The 20,806-nt window shown below is 38.3% G+C and overlaps 1 protein-coding gene across 1 annotated transcript in view; it reads left to right on the top strand.

The window, feature by feature from the left end:
- The window catches only part of PLCL1 (phospholipase C like 1 (inactive)), a 298,233-nt gene that overhangs the window by 244,779 nt on the left and 32,648 nt on the right, over nt 1-20,806 (top strand). The window contains 4 exon segments of the mRNA XM_045558795.1: nt 1,248-3,722; nt 4,688-4,891; nt 14,296-14,371; nt 16,556-16,665. Of these exon segments, the coding sequence (XP_045414751.1) occupies nt 1,248-3,722; nt 4,688-4,891; nt 14,296-14,371; nt 16,556-16,665 (2,865 nt within the window).

The raw sequence follows: 20,806 nt of genomic DNA, 5'->3' as shown, positions 1-20,806 counted from the left end.
TGGTACACTTGTAAAATTGGTCACAGAAAACATACATTAAGATGCTTCTGGGAAATTTGTTCTTGGGACAATTTTTGAGTTGATGGTGTGGTTGGGCACATTAGTAACTTGAGTCTATGGTCATAACAAAGTAGAGGATAAAGAAATATCCAGTTTCAGTGGCATTGGTCAGATGTTCAATGTACATGAATTAGGAGTGATGGACTCAGTGGACAGTTCAAGACTAAGATGAAATCCATCATCTCCTGAGTATTCAGAGGACTGGAGCTGTATTTTAGGAAGGACAGCAGGTAAGAAGGCCTAAATACAATCAAGAAGGAAACAGCCACAAGAAATAATGAACCTGCTTAAGATACACTAATCTGAATGAATGAAGTTCCATGTTCTGTTGGCACTGTTGATCAGAGAGGGGGAAATAGGCTGAAGAGATTGGGGTTCTGTGAGACTAAGACCCAAGGACACTTCCAGAAATGGAGGCATTTGCAAAGTGCAAGTGTTCCCTGTGAAATCTGGCAAAAGGATTTGAAATTTAACTTACATCAGAAGAACCTTAAAAGTTAGTGGAGCCATTCACATGTCTGTTTAGCTGTAAGCTGTGCCTGCTAATAGCATTAGACTCAAATGCTGGTGTGAATTCCTATGATGTTCGTTTAAATTATTTACCTCAGTTTGAAAATTTGCTCAAATGAGAGCCATTGGCTATTAGCTCTCAATCTGACTTTCAAGACACCTCAAAATACTTTGAGGAAAAAGAGTGATTGTTAGTTAAGCTGTTTAGTTAAGCCCTTTGTGATATAAAGTATGTTACAGTAAAAGCCTTTTATTTAAAGTAGGTTTAAGAGAAAACTTTTCAAACTGTTGCAAAGTATAAATGAAGAAAACTTCTTAAAGAAACCTAGCATTATGTCTTTTACGTCTCTATTGGGTGTTGAGGTAGGTAGTCAATATACCAGCAGGTAGAGGTTCTTAAGAAATTCGCTTTAATGAGCAAATAAGAGTGATTTATACTTAATACTTGATTTTATTTCAAAGAACAAACAGGCATTTGAAAAATAAGTTTTTTTCTGAACCTAATATCAATTTTCTTAGCAATTATTCTTTTCTGAAACAGCATGAAGGTAATTTTAGGCTGGCTTCTGTTGAAATAATCACAATATCTAAGTAAGATTTGAGGAGATCATAGAGTGTTACTGAATTTGTCTATTTTCTAAAGGAAATTGATTGATTCTTTTCAAATTATTTTACAGGATCCTTCAAACCAAAAATGTGGTGGAAGAAAGAAAACCGTGTCTTTCAGCAGCATGCCATCAGAAAAGAAAATTAGCAGTGCAAACGACTGCATCAGCTTCATGCAAGCTGGCTGTGAACTGAAGAAAGTCCGGCCAAATTCTCGCATTTACAACCGTTTTTTCACTCTGGACACAGACCTCCAAGCTCTTCGCTGGGAACCTTCCAAGAAGGACCTTGAGAAAGCTAAACTTGATATTTCTGCCATAAAAGAGATCAGACTGGGGAAAAACACAGAAACGTTTAGAAACAATGGCCTTGCTGACCAGATCTGTGAGGACTGTGCCTTTTCTATACTCCATGGGGAAAACTACGAGTCTCTGGACCTAGTTGCCAATTCAGCAGACGTGGCAAACATCTGGGTGTCTGGGTTACGGTACCTGGTTTCTCGAAGTAAGCAACCCCTTGATTTTATGGAGGGCAACCAGAACACACCAAGGTTCATGTGGTTGAAAACAGTGTTTGAAGCAGCAGATATTGATGGGAATGGGATTATGTTGGAAGATACCTCTGTAGAGTTAATAAAACAACTCAACCCTACCCTCAAGGAATCCAAGATCAGGTTAAAGTTTAAAGAAATCCAGAAGAGCAAAGAAAAACTAACCACCCGAGTGACAGAAGAGGAATTTTGTGAAGCTTTTTGTGAACTTTGCACCAGGCCAGAAGTGTATTTCTTACTTGTACAGATATCCAAAAACAAAGAGTATTTAGATGCCAATGATCTCATGATATTTTTAGAAGCTGAGCAAGGAGTCACCCATATCACTGAAGATATGTGCTTAAACATCATTAGGAGATATGAACTTTCTGAAGAGGGACGTCAAAAAGGGTTTCTTGCAATTGATGGCTTTACCCAGTATTTATTGTCACCAGAATGTGACATTTTTGATCCTGAGCAAAATAAGGTTGCTCAAGATATGACCCAGCCATTATCTCACTACTACATCAATGCGTCTCATAACACCTATCTGATAGAAGACCAGTTCAGGGGACCAGCTGACATCAATGGGTACGTCAGAGCCTTGAAAATGGGCTGTCGAAGCATTGAACTTGATGTAAGTGATGGTTCAGATAACGAACCAATCCTTTGTAATAGAAATAACGTGACAACACATGTTTCCTTTCGAAGTGTCATAGAAGTAATAAATAAATTTGCCTTTGTGGCTTCTGAATACCCACTCATTCTTTGCTTGGGGAATCACTGCTCCCTTCCGCAGCAGAAGGTAATGGTTCAGCAGATGAAAAAGGTCTTTGGTGATAAACTCTATACTGACGCACCTTTGCCATCAGAATCCTACCTCCCATCACCAGAAAAACTAAAAAGAATGATCATTGTGAAAGGCAAGAAACTGCCTTCTGATCCAGATGTGTTAGAAGGAGAAGTAACAGATGAAGATGAAGAAGCTGAAATGTCTCGAAGGATGTCGGTAGATTACAATGGAGAGCAGAAACAAATCTGGCTCTGTAGGGAGCTCTCTGATCTGGTATCTATTTGTAAGTCTGTTCAGTACAGAGATTTTGAACTGTCTATGAAAAGCCAAAACTATTGGGAAATTTGTTCATTTAGTGAAACAGAGGCCAGCCGAATTGCAAATGAATACCCAGAGGATTTTGTGAATTATAATAAGAAGTTCTTATCAAGAATTTATCCAAGTGCCGTGAGGATCGATTCCAGTAACTTGAATCCACAGGACTTTTGGAACTGTGGCTGTCAGATCGTGGCAATGAATTTTCAGACTCCAGGTCCAATGATGGACCTTCACACGGGCTGGTTTCTTCAGAATGGAGGATGTGGTTATGTTCTAAGGCCGTCCATCATGCGAGATGAGGTTTCTTACTTCAGTGCAAATACAAAGGGCATAGTACCTGGGGTGTCTCCTCTAGTTCTTCATATCAAGATCATCAGTGGTCAGAATTTCCCAAAGCCCAAGGGAGCTTGTGCCAAAGGGGATGTCATCGATCCCTATGTTTGTATAGAGATACATGGAATTCCAGCAGACTGTTTGGAACAAAGAACTAAAACTGTACAACAAAACAGTGATAATCCCATTTTTGACGAAACTTTTGAGTTTCAAGTAAACCTACCTGAGCTAGCCATGATCCGTTTTGTTGTTCTGGATGATGACTACATCGGGGATGAGTTTATAGGGCAATACACAATACCCTTTGAATGTTTGCAGCCTGGATATCGGCATGTTCCCCTGCGATCTTTTGTGGGTGATATCATGGAGCACGTAACCCTTTTTGTCCACATAGCAATAACTAATCGAAGTGGAGGAGGAAAGGCACAGAAACGCAGCCTTTCAGTGAGGATGGGGAAGAAAGCTCGGGAATATAACATGCTCAGGAATATTGGTCTTAAAACCATAGATGACATCTTTAAAATAGCAGTTCATCCCTTACGAGAAGCCATAGACATGAGAGAAAATATGCAGGTAGGAAAAAAATCCCACATTCTTCTCCTCTACCCTGACATAATTCCAATATTATTGTAAATCTCCATATTAGATTTGTTATAAATCATTTCTATACCTAACTTTATATAGTAGAAGATTTTATATAATTTAATATAACTCTTGAAATATATCTTTGGCATATTTTATATAATGTATTTAAAATATATATTAAGGAGGGTTATTATAGATAAAGTTTTTCCAAGTAGTGCTGATAAACTATATTATCTTAACATAAAGTGTTTTGGGTTAAGGATTATTTGGAGTCTAATCAGTAGAAAAATGAAGACCACTATTGTCATTAAATTCATAAAACACATACCAGGTTAGGCACTGTTCAATGTTAATAAAATATAAAATAGCCATAATTCCAATTTCAAATGAATTTGTTAAAAAGACCGTAACATGGACAAAAGTAGCTCTACATGAAATGCATTTTCAGTGTGTGTGTCTGTCAGGTGCCTTTCTGATGAGATGACAAACGCATACCATTGATGATTAGTCACACGGAGGGTAGTAGGATATTGCAGCCTGCTACCCTGAGGGCAAAAGCCCAAGGGAGGTGCATTTCAATAAACAGCCACTGGCATTATATTTTCCCGATCATCATGACACAAATCAAATAAGATATTCATGGCCAGGCAGTACTCACTTATGTGAATCTTCCAGTGCGCTGCTTTGAAAAGCACTGTATAGCCTTGTGTCACGTGCTGCTTTGCTTTTGTGGCTGCTAAACATTGAGAGAGATGAAGTGTAACAGTGAAGCAGCTCTATGTGTTATCTCCGTGCACATCACAACATTTGTGGTTGATTATAATCCATTTTACTCCAATGATAGATGTGTCTAAAGGTAAGCTTTTAATGAACGTATTTTGTGTAAACCTGGGAGTGCTGGCGGTGATGTGTCATGTGTTCAGAAGTGTGATTCCATGTTTTCTTGCTCGCAGAACGCGATAGTGTCTATTAAGGAACTGTGTGGACTCCCTCCAATTGCCAGTCTGAAGCAGTGCCTGTTGACCCTGTCCTCGCGGCTCATCACCAGTGACAATACTCCCTCTGTCTCTCTCGTGATGAAAGACAGCTTTCCTTACCTGGAGCCTCTGGGTGCAATTCCAGATGTGCAGAAAAAGATGCTGGCTGCCTATGATCTGGTAGGAAATTGGGACTCCACATTTCTTAGCTGTTTGTGTGGAAAATCACTAATGGCAGGGACCCTTTTGTGGAACTCCACAGATTAACGCAGAGAGGCTGCTTTTGAAACATGGATTGGAGGTAGCAGGCAGAGCCAGCCCACTCAGCTTCCACTGAGTCCCACTGCGGACCTCTGAGAAAATGCCTTGCACAAATGGAAAATCTCTGCTTTAGCAAAAAATGAATTATTGAACAAACTCTCAAACGTATGTACACTCATCACCTAAATGACTTTAGAGTGCAATATAACAATTTAATTGTATACCTATAGGAAGTAAACTTATGTCTCAGTGCTGCCTTATGATAATTTAGACAAAAGATTTCTGTGGAATCTAGATTTCTAAGCTAACATTGTAATCTAATTTTTCTGAATATATAATGGAATTCATGTAGTAATTAGATTTAAGAATAACTATATTTTTGCATCTCCTGATTCTATAAACAAAATTAAGGAGCAGATGACAAACTGGGAAAATTTATAGCATATACGTCAGATAAAATATAAACATCCTTAAAATAGAAAGGGCACTTAAAAGAATCATGGGGAAAATTGTATATCAATCAAGATTAAGTTCAGCTGCATATACCAAAAAAATGTAACCCAATCATGGCTTAAAAACAAAGTTTTATTCTTTCACCTAAAAATCTGGAGATCAGCCATTGAGGGTGACACTTGTACAAAGTTCTTAAAGAACCTAGGCTCCCTCTGGTTTTCTCTTCTGCCATCCCTAGAGTGTAGTCCATATCCTCATGGTCTAAGATGGCTGCTGAAGCTCCAACCATAACATCTGCATTTCACCATCCTGAATGATGAAGAGAAGAAAGAGGGTATATCCTCTTCTCTGAAGGACATTTCTCTAAAATAACATAGATCAATTTTGCTTATATTTCATCAGCTTGGAGTTAGATACATAACCACACTTAGTTACACAGGAGAATGGAAGATATTATTTCAAGGGGCTATATGCTAAAAGTTGTCTCTTCTGTTACTAAGAAATAGAGGGAGAATGGGTATTAGGGGACAACTTTGCTACAGAGGTGAACAGGCAATTCATGTGTTGCCCCCTAAAAAACAATGGAAATTGTAAAAATATATTTAACCTTAAAATAAGTTTTTAATTAGAAATTAAAGAATGTAAGAAGATACTCCCTTCTTAATCAAATTGGCATGTTTTTTATTTTTAAAAATAGTACCTCTGATCAAGATTTTAAGAAAATGGACACTCTTATACATCAACCTGTAGTGGGGAAAATAAATTGATACATTTCTTGGAGAAAAATTTGGCAATATAACTTAAGATGTTATTCATTTGATCTATATATTTCCTTTTTTTGGATTTATTCTAAGCTAAATAGAGGTGTGTATAAACATTATGTTTAATAATGTCAACATAGAGGGATTAGTTATGTAAAACGTAGTCCATATTATAGATTCCTTTGAAGATATTAAAATCATGTGTTAGAAGAATATTTAATGATATGGAGAACTCACAATCCGTTTTATAAAATATTTGGTTACCAAAAATATGCACAATAATATTTAAATTGTATTTGTATGTATATGCACCTAAAATGCTAGCAGGTTATTAATAGTGACTATTTTTATGTGAGAGTGAATTTTATTTTCTTCTTTATATTTTTCTATTTTATTCTGTATTTGCCAAACTTTATAATGAACTCAACTAATTTTATAATTGAGTAAAAATAAATGTTAAGGAAAAAAGAATAATATTTTCTCATTAAAAAACAATGAGAGGAAAGAAATTTGGGTTAACATCCTGCAACTGAAAAAGAAAAAGCCCCACAGAGCACATTCTGCTTATGAATGACTGTACCTGTTATGAAGTGTACTTCATGGTTGCACCTGTTACCTGTATCTCATTTTTCATGAAATCAATTTTTTCATCAGAAAAGTGGGATTGAAAGCTATTCAGTGAATAGATATAATTGTCATTTAAGAGGTGAAATTAGGATACTAGTTTCCATAGAGACAGACAGTAGAAATCACTTATTCCTCCACTTCTCTTTTGAGCTAAAAAAGAAAAATCATTCATGGAGAGGGCACTCTCTGGAGCTGGGCTTGTAATAAACAGAAAGGCACCTGCTCCGTGGTTGGACAGTTTCCATTTCACATCCCCAAGTGTCAGATAGTGTTTTGTTATTTCAGTTTTATCTGCTGAACCCAAATCTGAAATATTAGCCTTTTCTCATCTGTATTTTTAAAATACAAATTGTGATTGTAGGCAGAGCGTGATTTTTCAAAGGTTAAAATAAAAGGCTACAGTGGAAAGCAGAGATACTTATGACAAAGTTTTCATTTACAGTTTCCTATGGAAATGATTTTTCATTTTGGTAGGGCACCGAGTGTAGATATCCCTACACAAAATGGTAAACTCGGTAGAATGCAGAAGTGATTGAAAACACTGTTGAAGTCTCTGTTGAGTATTTCTTTTGAGGGGTAAGGTGGGAGGGACAGACACATGTATGATGATGTTGGCCTCAAAATTAAAAACATCATTTTTACTTTCTAGGATTTACATTGTATTAGTTGGCATCTTTAATGCTCTTTGGTGCATTAGTGTTAGTATTTTTTTAAGAGGTCTTCTAAGATACTCTGCAGATCCAGGTGATCGTTTAAAAGCATAGATTAGATCATGTCACCTTCCTGCTTAAAATCCTCCATTGGCTAACTGCATCTCCTTACTGTGACTTTACAGGGCCGCCCTGCCTGCCTACCTCACCTGTCTCTGCAGCCCTACCTACTTCTACAGCCTCTCCTGCCTCTCCAATCCCACCTGCCTCTCCCAGCCTCACCCCTGCACCCTCTCTTTTGCTCCCCCTCCTCCAGCCACATTGGCTTACTCTCCTTTTTCAATCAGACCAAGCTTATTCCCACCTCCAGGCCACTGCATTTGCTCTTCCCTCTCCCTGGAGTGTTCTTTTGCATGGAGAGTTGCTTCTTTTCTCTTAATTTTTTTAAGTTTTATTTTTAATTGATAAATAGTTATATTTATTTATATGTGTTTATGGGGTACAGTGTGATTTTTCCATACATTTATACATTATATAATGATCAAATTAGGGTAATAGTGTATCCATCACTTCAAATATTTATCACTTCTTTGTGGCAAGAACATTAGAAATGCTCTCTTCTAGCTATTTTGAAATATACAATATATTATTGTTAACTATAATCAGTCTACTGTGCTATAGAACACTAGAATTTGTTCCTCCTTATCTCTTAATTCTTATCTCAAATGTCATTTCCTCAGAGAAGCCTTCGCTAACCACTGTCTCCATCTGTCCCTCTATCACATGGCCATGTTTTATTTCCATCATTCTACTTAGCAATATTGAAAAAATATTTTGCTTGTCCTTGTGTTTAGTTTCTGCTCTTCTCTTTTACCACTCTTATGCCTCATGTGTATTCCATGAGGGCAGAGACCCTGTCTGTCCGCTTACTAATGTCATCTCTAGCACCTAAAACGGTGCTGGGCATAGTGTGTTATCTATTAATGTCAGGTGAATAAAAAAATAAATAGTAGCATCTATTGCTGGTGAAAGTGTAGTTTCCATCCGGTAGTTGAATGTGTTTTATGAAAAATCATTAAATCTCCTTACTTTCACCGCTATGACACTACTCTCACTGAATTGTTCCTTGTCTTGTACATTAACTTAAAAACCCATGAGTAAGGCAAAACTATGGAGACAGTAAAAAGATCAGTAGTTGCCAGGGACTTGGTGGGGAAGGATGGAGAGATGAATAGGTGGAGCTCAGGGATTTCTAAGGCAGTGAAAGTATTCTGTATGATACTGTAATGGTACCATATAAAGAGTGAATCCTAATGTAAACTATGGACTTTAGCTAATAATAATGTATCTGTATTGGCTTATCAATTGTAGTAGGTATGCCACACTAACACAAAATGTAAACAGTGGTGGGAACTGAGGGTGGGGGTGAGATGAGGAGAATGTGGGAATTTCCACTCAATTTTTATGTAAGCTTAGAACTTCTCGTAAAAGTAAAGTCTAAATAACCCCCCCTACAGACTATTGATAAGCACTTATTTGGATGAATAAAGCAGAAAGACAAATCCAGGGTTTATTGCCTGGTTGGGGTGAGTATTCAAAAATGCAGCTTGGGTTCAACTTAGACTCAAGTTGCTGAAATGTTTGGGTTTTTCAAAAATAGTAATGAACTGTACAAATGCTGTCCAAGAGGAAAATTGTAACCACTAAAAAAAATACAGAATAGGTTTAGAATAAAAAACAACCTGAAATTTTTCCTGAACAGATACAAATGTTTGGCATATTACGGTATCAAAAGAAACAAATCAGGCAACCTAGTAGACCTACATTTATTAAAAGCCAACTTGGGGGCATTAAATTATTCTATTTATCTAGGGGAAATAAAATAAAAATATTCTAGAAAACACTGACCCTGAGTTCATCTGCACAGATTTTTTTTCTAAACTTAGCTTTTTCTAATGACCTGAGATGGCCACTGTTCATTACCAAACACTCACTCATTTAATATTCAGAACTATTTCCCCCTGAGGGCTTTAAAAATTCAGTCTTAAAAGTCATTTTAATATTAGTTTTGCAATTATAATTCTATTATGGCAACTGTGTTGATATCAAGAAATCAAACCCCCAATATATTTGTAGCAGAATGGGCCTGTTTATGTGGCATAGTTTCAGAAGACTAGGGAGCGAACACTCCCCCTGCATCTTAACACCTCTTATTTAAAACATATGTTTTCTGTCAGCTTCCTGGTACTTGAAATTTCAAAATGACAACTAATTCCTTAGGGTTAAGACTTTTTATCTCTTAAAATGCAAAAACGTCTCTGTGAGTAATAACACATTGGGTTATCAGTAATTCATTCATGCCATTGAATGAATTTAACAGATCCTGTTCTACGAGCAGGTTTTTACCTAGGAAAAGGCAGAGATCATAGTGACAGAGGGTTCCCAAGTCTGCGTCAGGTGAGGGTGAGGTTGCCCAAAGAATAGCAATTTTGCTTGTGAGCAGCCCTGTCTGCTGTCACCATCCCTATGCTCTGAATAGGGTTAGCTGTTTAAATGCCTATCCGATATTTTGGGCAAGTGAAGCAGAGATGACTTTCCTGATATTGAACACGTCACGGCTGGAGGTAGAAGGTGTACAGCTTCTATAAAAGCACTAGAGGGAACTGGGAACATTGTCAATCAATAACGCTGGCAGGTAGAAAAGGCCCTAAAAGTTGGAGGTGGAATTGATGCCTCCTTCCCAGGCTAAAGCCACAAAGAGAAGCGCTGTCGGCATTAGACTGCTCACCAGGGTGCCATATCGGTGGCTCTGTCATCAGGACAGCTTTTCAGAAACTGTATCTGGAACTTAATTTGAAATCAGAAGACAATTTCTAAGTGATTTGTCCCTTTTTTGCACTGCGAATTGGTTTTTTTTTTTTTTTGCTCAGGTCTCTGAAAGAGCAAACACCACTTCCCGACTCTGGACTTTCCCTCTCTGTAGGAAATTATCCCACTGAAGTAGGTAATATAGTGGTAGAATCACTGTCTAATTACATTTTGCAAATAAAAGCAATGTGATGTGGTTTTTTTTTCCCCATTTCAGATTAATATTAATTTGGGGCTGTTAAAATGCAAATTGGTTACTGAAAGAGCCTGGTGTTAGAGCTGGAAAATGGAAATGTTTAATTTGATAAACATCTACTGAGCTCCCTTTATGTGCAAGCCACTGTGTTAAATGCCATAAAAGGTCTGGCAAAACCTGTGATCCGGCAGCTCCCTGGCAGGAGATATGACCTGGTAAGGTCCTGCTCAGCCCTAGGAGTCTACGATCAGTGATGTGAATATGTTACTCATCATGTAACAGGGAGTCGTAGTAGTGGGTGATTACATTGGAAAACACTCTATAATTTCAGTAGGACACTATCAAAATTGGTTTGTTTGAATAGCTTTGACGTTTTTCATTCTACAATAGTGTTTTTATCCATGTAGAATTGGTATGATTTTTGAAACCCATCTTTAGCCCCAGGCTTTAGTCTAAGTGACATTTCTATATTTGATTCTGTGTGATACAGAGATGAATAAACAGGGACAGGGTCAGCACAGACAGCCATGATGTGAAGCACCACAGCACCGTAACTCAACAGAAACTGGAACATTCAGTGGGAGCACATGTATTTGCCATTTGGAAAATGGCAATCTGATTTACAAATGTACCAGGTTTCATAAAATTCCTGTCTTATTTTAAACAATCTGAAAAGATGAGCCACTGCAGAACCAAAGACCCAAACTTCGTGTTTTGATTATCAGGAAGGTAAGAGGTGGATGAATTATTGCAGTGTCCTTAAGGGGAGAGAACAAAAATAGGTCTAGAGTAGATAGGCTTTTTATTGACTCACATATTCTCAAGCAATAGCTTTATCCAAAATTCCTAACCCCTCCTGAAAAAGCAGTGGACCCAGGTAAGCACATTTCTTTCTAGGTTTCCTGGGAAGGATAGTTATAATAGTGGGTATGTGTTGCAAATTAAACTCAGAGGGAAAAACAGTCATGGCAAAATTTATTTTCATGATGATTTACTTGATGAGTGCTACTTTACTAAATGTTTCTCACCAACTTGCCCTTGCAACAGAAATTCTATACTTAAATATAATATCAGTATCACAGAACAACTTATGATCTTAGGTCTGCTCCTCAAGAATGCCTGTGTTCTAAATTATTAACTTTAGGCAAGTCAACTTTTGCTCAGTTTTCTTAATCTATAAAATGGGGTTGTCTGTGATAAACTGTGATTCTAAATAGGAAGTTCTGTGGTTCTAGGAATTTAGATATAATTCAGGAAAAAATTGGAATCTATGGAAGGTTTTTGAGTCCTGATATGATGAAAATCTATCTTTTCAGTACTATTAAATAGTTAGATTGACTCTGCAATGATTCTGCGCCAATTAGTTGAACTCCTTATTGGGAAGAGCTGGAAGAACAGTTTTTGTTTCACACGGGTTAGACAATTTAATCCATCTCTGAGTAAAAGCATTACTGTCCCCTTCAATAAAGTTTTCTTTTTAAGTAAATAATTTGAATCTTAACTCACAACTTTACACATCCTTGCTTAGGACACATCTAATGCATAAAATAATGCCAGCCTTTATCTGGGTAAGTTCTCTATTCTTTTAGATACAAAGCCCTGGCAAGGAAATGAGATCCATTAGGAGATATTCATGTGACAGAACCAAAGAAAAGCTCTTTGTGTTACTACAACAGGCAAAGGGAACTGGGCGCTCAGGCGGAGACATCAGATATGTAAATGAGGCCACTGCCAGATTCTATCGATTGAGTCTACCCAGCCTGTGCTGGCTGAGGGTTCTGACAACCCAGCTGGGGATTATCGGAGGACGTCTTCTCACCTCCTCTCCATGGCTTTGCACTTCTATTTCATTTCCATTAGTATCAGGAGAGACCTAGGAAGGAGATGAAACTCAGATCCACCATTTTTTCTCCCTAACAACTTAGATGAATTACTTAGTTGAGAGTTTGAAATTGTTGACTTTAATTGTGGTTTGGAATTATTTGTACATATTAGCCATCTATTTGTTTCTCTATAACTGCTAACAATTGAAAGTTGACTGCAGAAAATAGAATACAAGTATTCTTCTAAATACAATGGAAGCTGTTTTCATATAGAAGATCAAATGCTCTTCTGAGAAAATTTCACGTGAGCAATGATTTTAAGTTCTGAGAATATTAATGATGAGATATTTTAGGATACAATTTGGAACTTTTATTACTAAAGGATTTCAGGTTATCCATTGAGGAATCTCACAGAGAAGTTTCTTTGTTTTGAAGTTAAATCATACTAGATTATCTCTTTATGAAGTGATCTATTAGTAAATTGGGAAAACAGAAACTTCTTGTGCTATGGGGTGAGCAAATATTTACCTGGGGGCTTTTGAGGAGAGCTTGAATTATAGGGTTTGTAGTATGTTTTGACCCTGAATTTATTTTGCCTCAAATAAGTATGTAATAAAATTTTAATATTTATTTTATTTTTTGATGTTTCAGTATTATATTTTTACAGGGGTAATCCTGTTAAAAGCTTTGTGCTTTATTTTTCAGTACTTAATTTAAAAGGGAATTAAGAGCATGTAAAATTGTAGAAAAATGGAGATGCCTAGAAAAAAATAGAGTGGAAAAACTTAGAGACAAAAAGAGAGATTAGAATTCAAAGAGACAATTGCAAGTTTGAGAAGTAATCAGTAACAAACAAAATATTTTATTGTGCATGCATATGTGGGAGAAGAAATAAGGCTCACAGAAGTAAAATAGGAAAAAGATGATTATATATAAATGGATGGATGAATCTGTGATACAAAGGTGAATGAGACTGAGTCCCTGCTCTACTGGAATTACAATTTACTGGGGAAGTGAGAAGGTGGAAGATAATATAGGTAAATAATAAACTATAATTTAAGATAGAAAATAAGAAATGCAATGAACAGAATAAAAAGTTAGAATGTTCTGGGAATTTGGGAAGTGAGAAGGAGAAAGAAGGGGAAATCAGGAAACCAATAGAGGAGAGGGCATTAAAGTGAGCTTGAGGCAGATGGGCTGGAGCCTGGGGAGACGTGCACTCTAGAACAATAATCCCCTTCAGTAAGCAAGGGGGAAAATGGCAAAGGCCGGCATTAACTAGTGCCATGGTTTTGGAAGATGATTCTGGAAGTAATATTTAGGAAGGAGTGAGATGGGAAAGATCAGAACCTGCCAGTGGCTGAGTGGAACTTCCAACCCTCATCTGAGCACTGCAGAGGGAGTTTTTTGAGAATTTGGAGAAGATAGAAGCTACTTCATTTTTTGGTGGTGGCAGAGTGAGGGACAGGCAAGGGGCATGAAATAGAACACAAAATATTTTTAAAGGTGATATCTGGCAGTCCCTGGAGGGATAAAGAACCCTCTCCTGGTTCTCACTGCTGTTGTATTGTGTTGCGATACCACTTACCTTCATGATGCATTCATCTTTGGGCTAAGGGGGTAGAATCAGAGGTGTTTATGAATATGATCTGAGACTTAAAGAATTGCAATTGCATTTATTCAACAGCTATTTATTTGGCACCCACTGTGTGCCAAACATATTACACAACTGGAGCAATCATGAAGAAGGTGACTCTGGCCTCAGTGTTGGAATGGAGGGGGTTGGAACAGAGATTGTCCTTCCCTCTCCCACGTCTTGTGGTTGAGACCATGGCTCCCTGTTACCGGGCGTGTCATGTGGGTCTGTCTGTATGTCATCTTCCCAATGAGCCAGTTTAAGGATTTCTCACAACCACCTTTTTTTTTGATGTTTATTTTGTGACAGATGATTCAAGAGAGCCGGTTTCTCATAGAAATGGCAGACACAGTCCAGGAAAAAATTGTACAGTGTCAGAAAGCAGGTAATTGTTTTCTGTTTTTTGGTGGGATTTTTTTTTTCTATTTTGTTTAGAAACCATTATAATTCTTGGCAGATTTTTTAAAAAGCTTTCTGTTCTTTCTCTTAAAATTAAAATATTTTATAGCATTGTTTAACTATACTTTAAGTTATATGTGAGTCTTTGTTTAGTATGGAAGAAATCTAAGTGATAATAGGTGGATTTTATGTGTGTCTATGAGGTTGGGAGTGGTGTCTGAAGATGTCTAAAGGGCTGAGGGTTTCTGAATCTACTTTTGTGGTTTGGGACATTATCAAAACCTTTTACTGCTGGTAGGGAAGCTATGGTTCCACATGGCCCCTTAAAATCCACTTCATTTTTACAACATGAACCATAATCCTACTAATCTTCTAGGCTTTTGCCTCATCTACTAGTCCTCATTTTAGGTTTTAGATATGTTCTTTCTTTAAGGGTGGGATGAGTCACGTATCTGTGAGTACACTTGTGTTTATGTATGTTCACCTTCATCCACTCCTGTGCTTTTGTCTCTTGGATGCACATGCTCCTGTATCCACACACAGGATGATGGCTATGATGAGGGAGGTGACAACAATGACAATTCCTTGATCCATATGCATGTGCTATACCAAGCACATCCACTGTCCTACTTAGTCCCCACGACAACTCTGCAAAGTAATCATCATTATATCCAATTTATAGATGAGGCACCTGAGATTCTGAGAGACTGAGTGAATTCCCTGGGGTCCATATCAACCCATGGTAGAGCTGACCTTTGAACCCAGACCAGACTTTTAAATTGGTGCTCTTCACTGACTGACTGGCAGGCTTAGATGTTTCAGCCGACAGGAAGCACAGAAATAATAATACCTAGTACTTAATGGTGCCAGGCACTGCTCTGGGAGCTTTATATGTACAGACTCATTTAATCTTCACTTAACTCCCATGAGGAAACCCTCCTGTTACCACCATTTCACCAGTGAGGAAACTGAAGCCTGGAGAGTTTCAGGGACTTGCTCAGGCTCACGTGGCAGTGAGTGGTGGAGCCAGGATGCAAGCCTAGGCTCCCCAGTTGGGCTCGCTACCATGTGCTATGTCTGTGAAGTTAGCACCAGGAAAGTTCATGTGGTTTCAGGCTGCCTTAATAACAGTCCAATAACCAGAACCAGGAGAAGGGTGGTAAATTCCCACCTTGTGTGGTCTGCTTCAAGCCCACTTTGAGTATGGTGTTCACACCTGCATGCGGGTTCCCACACTGCTCAGCTCCAGGAAGCTGGGCAATGCAGTGGCCCTGCCTGGATGCTGTCCTTAAAGAAGAGTCATTAGTAAGCTGAAACCTGTTAGAAAGTTAAATCTGGAGAAGACTTGAGGAGGTTTTTACCCAATATCTTTCTTTAAATATCTAAAAGCCCACACTGTGGAAAAGAGATTAGACATTGTTGGTCTGTGTCCAGCTAGTACCAAGGGCTAGAAGTTCCAGGGAAGGAGATTTTGGCTCGATATCAGTCAGAACTTTCCAAAGATGGAATGAGCTGTTCATAAGAGAACGTGATTTTCATCCCAGGGGTGCTAAGACAAAGGCTGAAGAAACAGATGATGGTGATGGTTTTTATAGTATCAAAGTTTGAGTGAATGGTTGGGCTAAGGCTTTAAGGCCATTCCCAAATCTGAAGCACTTGGGTATTTCCAGGAATGCTATTTTTTTAAAAGCCCCTTTTTTTTAAAAAAAAAAAAAAAGTCAACATGACTAATTACTGATTGTGACCTATGTGGGTCCCAGGGCCTACTGTTAAGCCATAGGGATGGTTCACAAAGAAGAGTAAGATATGTGCACCCCTCACATGTGGTTGTCATTCACACATCACACCGTTTCATGCACAAACCAGGAAAAGGACAAACAAGTGGATATAACCTTTTGGAAGAATTTATTCTTTTAATTCTGAGGTCTTTATCTACAGCTCCTGCCTGTTCAAAATGTAATTTAGCCTAATGCATTGATTATTGTTAGTTTGCCCCTAAGGACAACTGTTTGGTGAGATGAACAGAATGACAAGGAGAATTCAATTTAGGGATTTAGGAATTATGAGAGGACAGGAATGTGAAATTATATTTCACTGATAATATTTTCATAATAAAACCCTTTTTTTCTGAAATTTATACTAAGATTTCTTATGCATTCTTTTTTTAAAGGGATGGAGTTCCATGAAGAACTTCATAATTTGGGGGCGAAAGAAGGCTTGAAAGGAAGAAAACTCAACAAGGCGACTGAGAGCTTTGCTTGGAACATTACAGTATTGAAGGTAGAAGAAACGCCAGCTGCTCTTTGTCTGTATTCTTCTCTTCCTCTTCTCCCCAACGTGTAGACAAGCATCCCTGGTTAAAAATGGGGATTTGGATTTTTAAGTCACATGTGGCTTGGTCACCAGGTTCCTGCTCTAAGTATTGGGGCAATGCTTTCTGGGATCGACACGCTTTTTCCCTTAATAGGGCAATGAAGTTTGTGGGGGAGGCAGGGGATGGCCCGTGTGTGAGACCTAATTCCATCGCCTGGTGTTTGTGCGTGTGTGTTTTCACTCACATGAACACTTCTGCTCAAGTCAGTACGGCTGTTCTTGTTTGTGGAGAGAATCATGCCAAATGTTGCTGGGGAAGGTTCCAACACAAGCGATTTGGAAGAGACTTGCACTCAGAATATCAAGGGCCATTTCGGATTTTTATTTTAAGAACAGTCCCTATAAATACATTTCTTTTTGCAAATAGCTTTGGAAGTCAGTTTCTTGAGATTACGATTTGCTCTCTATTGCAAATTAATTTTAGGATTTTGAAGTAAAAATGCCACTTTTTATATTTTCTTACATGAAAGGAGAGAATAATTTATTTTTGACAGTGTGTTCGAAGAAAAACAGCCACAAACAAGATTAATAATTGCTGGAATTTAAAGAACACTGATTATGTGCCAGGCGCTGTTTTACCAGGTTTATATGAATTAACAGTTGTGACAACCAGGTACTGTTATTTGCAGGTGGGAGAACAGAGGCATCGAAAGCTTACATAGATTCCCCAGGGTCACTCAGCTAGTAAATAGTAGAGCTGAAGTTTGAACACAGGCAGTGCTCTAGAGCCTGTGTTTTTAACATGCTCTGCAGAGATGTTGCATATGTTTATGTGAAAGTGCTAGGTAAACTTTAAGACGTTACAAATGTCTATTAAATATGTAGTCCAGAGGTATTTGTTAAGCCTCTACTGTGTACTGGGCTCTGTAATAGACATTGGGGATGCATGGAAAACAAAAGAGATACATACCCTGACCTCACAAAGTTAACAGTCTAAAGGTGGGTGGGAGGGGGGAGAGGGAGGAGTGGATGGAGGAAGAAGACGCATCATTTCCTTAAGGGTGGGGATGAGATTAGCACCTAGAGTATAACGTGGCAGTGTGAACGCTGATGCAAACACTTTCTGTTCAGCACATATCTATGTGCACTTGTCAGTGTGCCAATCACTGAGAAAGGTGCCGGGGGCAGATATCAAGAGTGTTACCCAGGCTTCCAGGACAAGTCTATGGAGGGAGACAGACATGTAACCAATAATGACCATTGATTATTTAGTACTTAATATGTGACCAGCACTCAAGGCTAGCTACTTTAGAAACCTTTCCCCTTTCTTCCTGCAACAACACGTGCTCACCCTGATATGACTCTCTCAATATCACAGATGAGGGAACTGAGGGAGGTTTCAATTCTTGCCAGGCGTTATACAGCTAGTAAATGACAGAGCTGAGATTTTTAACTCATGCTGGTGGTTCTAACCACTACCCTGTCCTGCCTCCTGTAAACTTCAATCCATGTGGCTGAGTCCCATTGAGTCCAGGCAGCGTAGTGCAAGTATACAGGCTCTGTGTGCAGATTGCCTGATAGTAGGAAGATTTTAGCCTAGTTACTTAATCTCCCCGAGGGTGGTAATAATTCCTACATGCTGGCTTTTGTGAGAATTAAATGAGATAATACATGCAAAAGATCTAAGTGACAGTGCATGAAACTAAACAGTATATATGTGAGCTACCACTTTTTGTTTGTTTGCCAGGTAAGGATGACCACTGGAGGAACAGTTTTTTGTTGTTAGTTTTGTTTGTTTCTTTGTTAACTTCTGATTTAAGTCCACTTAGTGTTTTCTGAGGTAGGTTTGTATGTTTGTTCAGTTTAGTGACAGGAGCGGATTGTCAGATGTGGGTGAGCAAATGCTGTACAAATTATTCCAAGACAAAGCTTTTAGAACAGAATCGATCTATTTTTACAGCTCATGTACTAGCTGCTGGTATTTCAGCTTGAGCACTGGGAACTTAAACAAGAGTAGTCGACTTTTCCAGACTTCCAATAGCACCTTTCTCTCCCCCACTGAGTTTGGTGGGCCTATTAATCAGGTGTACTTTCCCCAAGAGCTGGACAGATGACCCCGTTGGCATTGGAACTATTAGTTGAGAGACAGAGACTGGGCTCTGTGGGAGACTTTTTGTTCCAATGGTGCTGCTCAGAAAAGATGTCTTCCTCTATAAGAATCTTCCTTTAGTTCTTGTATCTTAGATCTGGAGCACTTAGTTCCTACTTGGTTCTCCAGTCTAGCTACTGATTTTGGGAGCTCCTCAAAGTCTTTCAATAAATGCCTTCCCCCCCCATAAATTCACTATAGTCAATTTACCTTGGGTACAATTGGTCGAATTAGTAATAACCACCCTGGTAAGACATAATCACTGAATTAGTAGGATATGGCAAGGTTCACCTATTAAATTATGCATGCCTACTGAAAAAAATTTCTTTATACATGGTTTAGACAAGTATTCCCCACTATCTGGGAGGAGGGAGTGAGAATCAAACAATACTGGTTAAATATGTGGGTTCACATTTATAAAAATATTAATTCCAGTGTAATGTCCAACAGGTAAGAGAGGAGCTGGAAAAAATGAGAAATGTGGTCTCAGCAAAATGGTGGGTTGGCAGCAGGGAGTGGTAGAAAAGGGGCCTTGGCTTTAGAGAAAATTGAGCTGAGACTGCAAAATAAATCCTTTAGTTTGTGTTTTCTGCAGTTCAGTATTACATTGATCTGATATTAAAAATGACAGAGAAGAGGGAGAAAAATGTTCAGAGAGTAAGATGAATAACTCTACAATGTAATGAATATGAATTATAATTACAGTGCCCACATTTTTCCAGAGGTCTTAGATCTTTTTCCTTAGAATCTAGCAAGGAGAAATTAAGATGGTCCTGGAAGCTCCTATACATGCATTTTTTTAAAATTCATATTCTAGCATCATACATGTGTCCACAGTAGGGACTTGCTGAGCACATCTTTTACATTTCCTTACACTTTTGCTGTATGTCTGCATACAACCCTAACAGTCATTTCCCTCTATATTTCATACTTTTTCACTGTTTTACATAAAATTGATCTCCTTTAGTAGCTACCATGTTTTTGGGGATGATATGATGATAAATGTCTCTGTGACTCAATCCTCAGTATCTTTTCAAGACCATCATTGGACCAAGAAAACTCTCACACATTAATAAACACTTCCCTCTGTCTTTTCTCCTAGATGTCCTTCAAATATGAGTTTTGTATTTTAGTACATTTTGCTGCCATAACAAAATACTTGGTAATTTATAAACAACAGAAATTTATTTCTCACGGAAATTTCTTTCTGGAGGCTGGGAAGTTCACTATCAAGTTGAGGGCAGGTTTGGTGTCTGGTGAGGGCGTAGTCTCTGCTTCCAAGATGGCGCCTCGTTGCTGTGAGGGGAGGAACCCGGTGTCCTAACATGATGGAAGGGATGGAAGGGCAAAAGAGGGCACAAGGGCCTAGATAGCTCCTTTCAGCTCTTTGATAAGGCATTAATCCCATCCATGAGACAGCCCACGTGGCCTAATCACCTCTAAAGGCCCCACCTCTTGATACTGTTGCATTGGGGATTAAGTTTGAACATGAATTTTGAATAACCACACTAGGCTCTGCTAGAAGTCCAATGCACTATCCACTGTACCACAGAGCCAGCTCCAACATGAATTTTGGAGGGGCCACAAACATTCAAACCACAGCAGTTTGGTTGTTAACATAACATTAAAACCTCATGATGGGAATTTTTCTGGTTCTTTAAGCATTCTGGAAAGAGATACTACAGCTTCACTTACATAGCCAACATAGTAAATTGTTATTAATTTGGGAGAGTGTTTCACTCATGAGAGTTTTGAAGATTTCTTGGGAGTAATCTATGAACTTATGCTATATTACTGATAAAAATACTGTTTACTTTGAATTGGAATTCCTTTGAAATCTTGGACTCCATCCAGAGTGATTTGACTTTTTAAGTAGAAAAAGAACTTCATTGTAAGGTTGTCACATCTATAAAACTGAAATTAGAAAGAACCCAAGAGTAGGGCCGGGCGTGGTGGCTC

This window comes from Lemur catta, chromosome 8 (assembly GCF_020740605.2).
Source record: "Lemur catta isolate mLemCat1 chromosome 8, mLemCat1.pri, whole genome shotgun sequence".
Classification (NCBI taxonomy): Eukaryota; Metazoa; Chordata; class Mammalia; order Primates; family Lemuridae; genus Lemur; species Lemur catta.
This window is presented reverse-complemented; position numbering and strand designations above follow the sequence as displayed.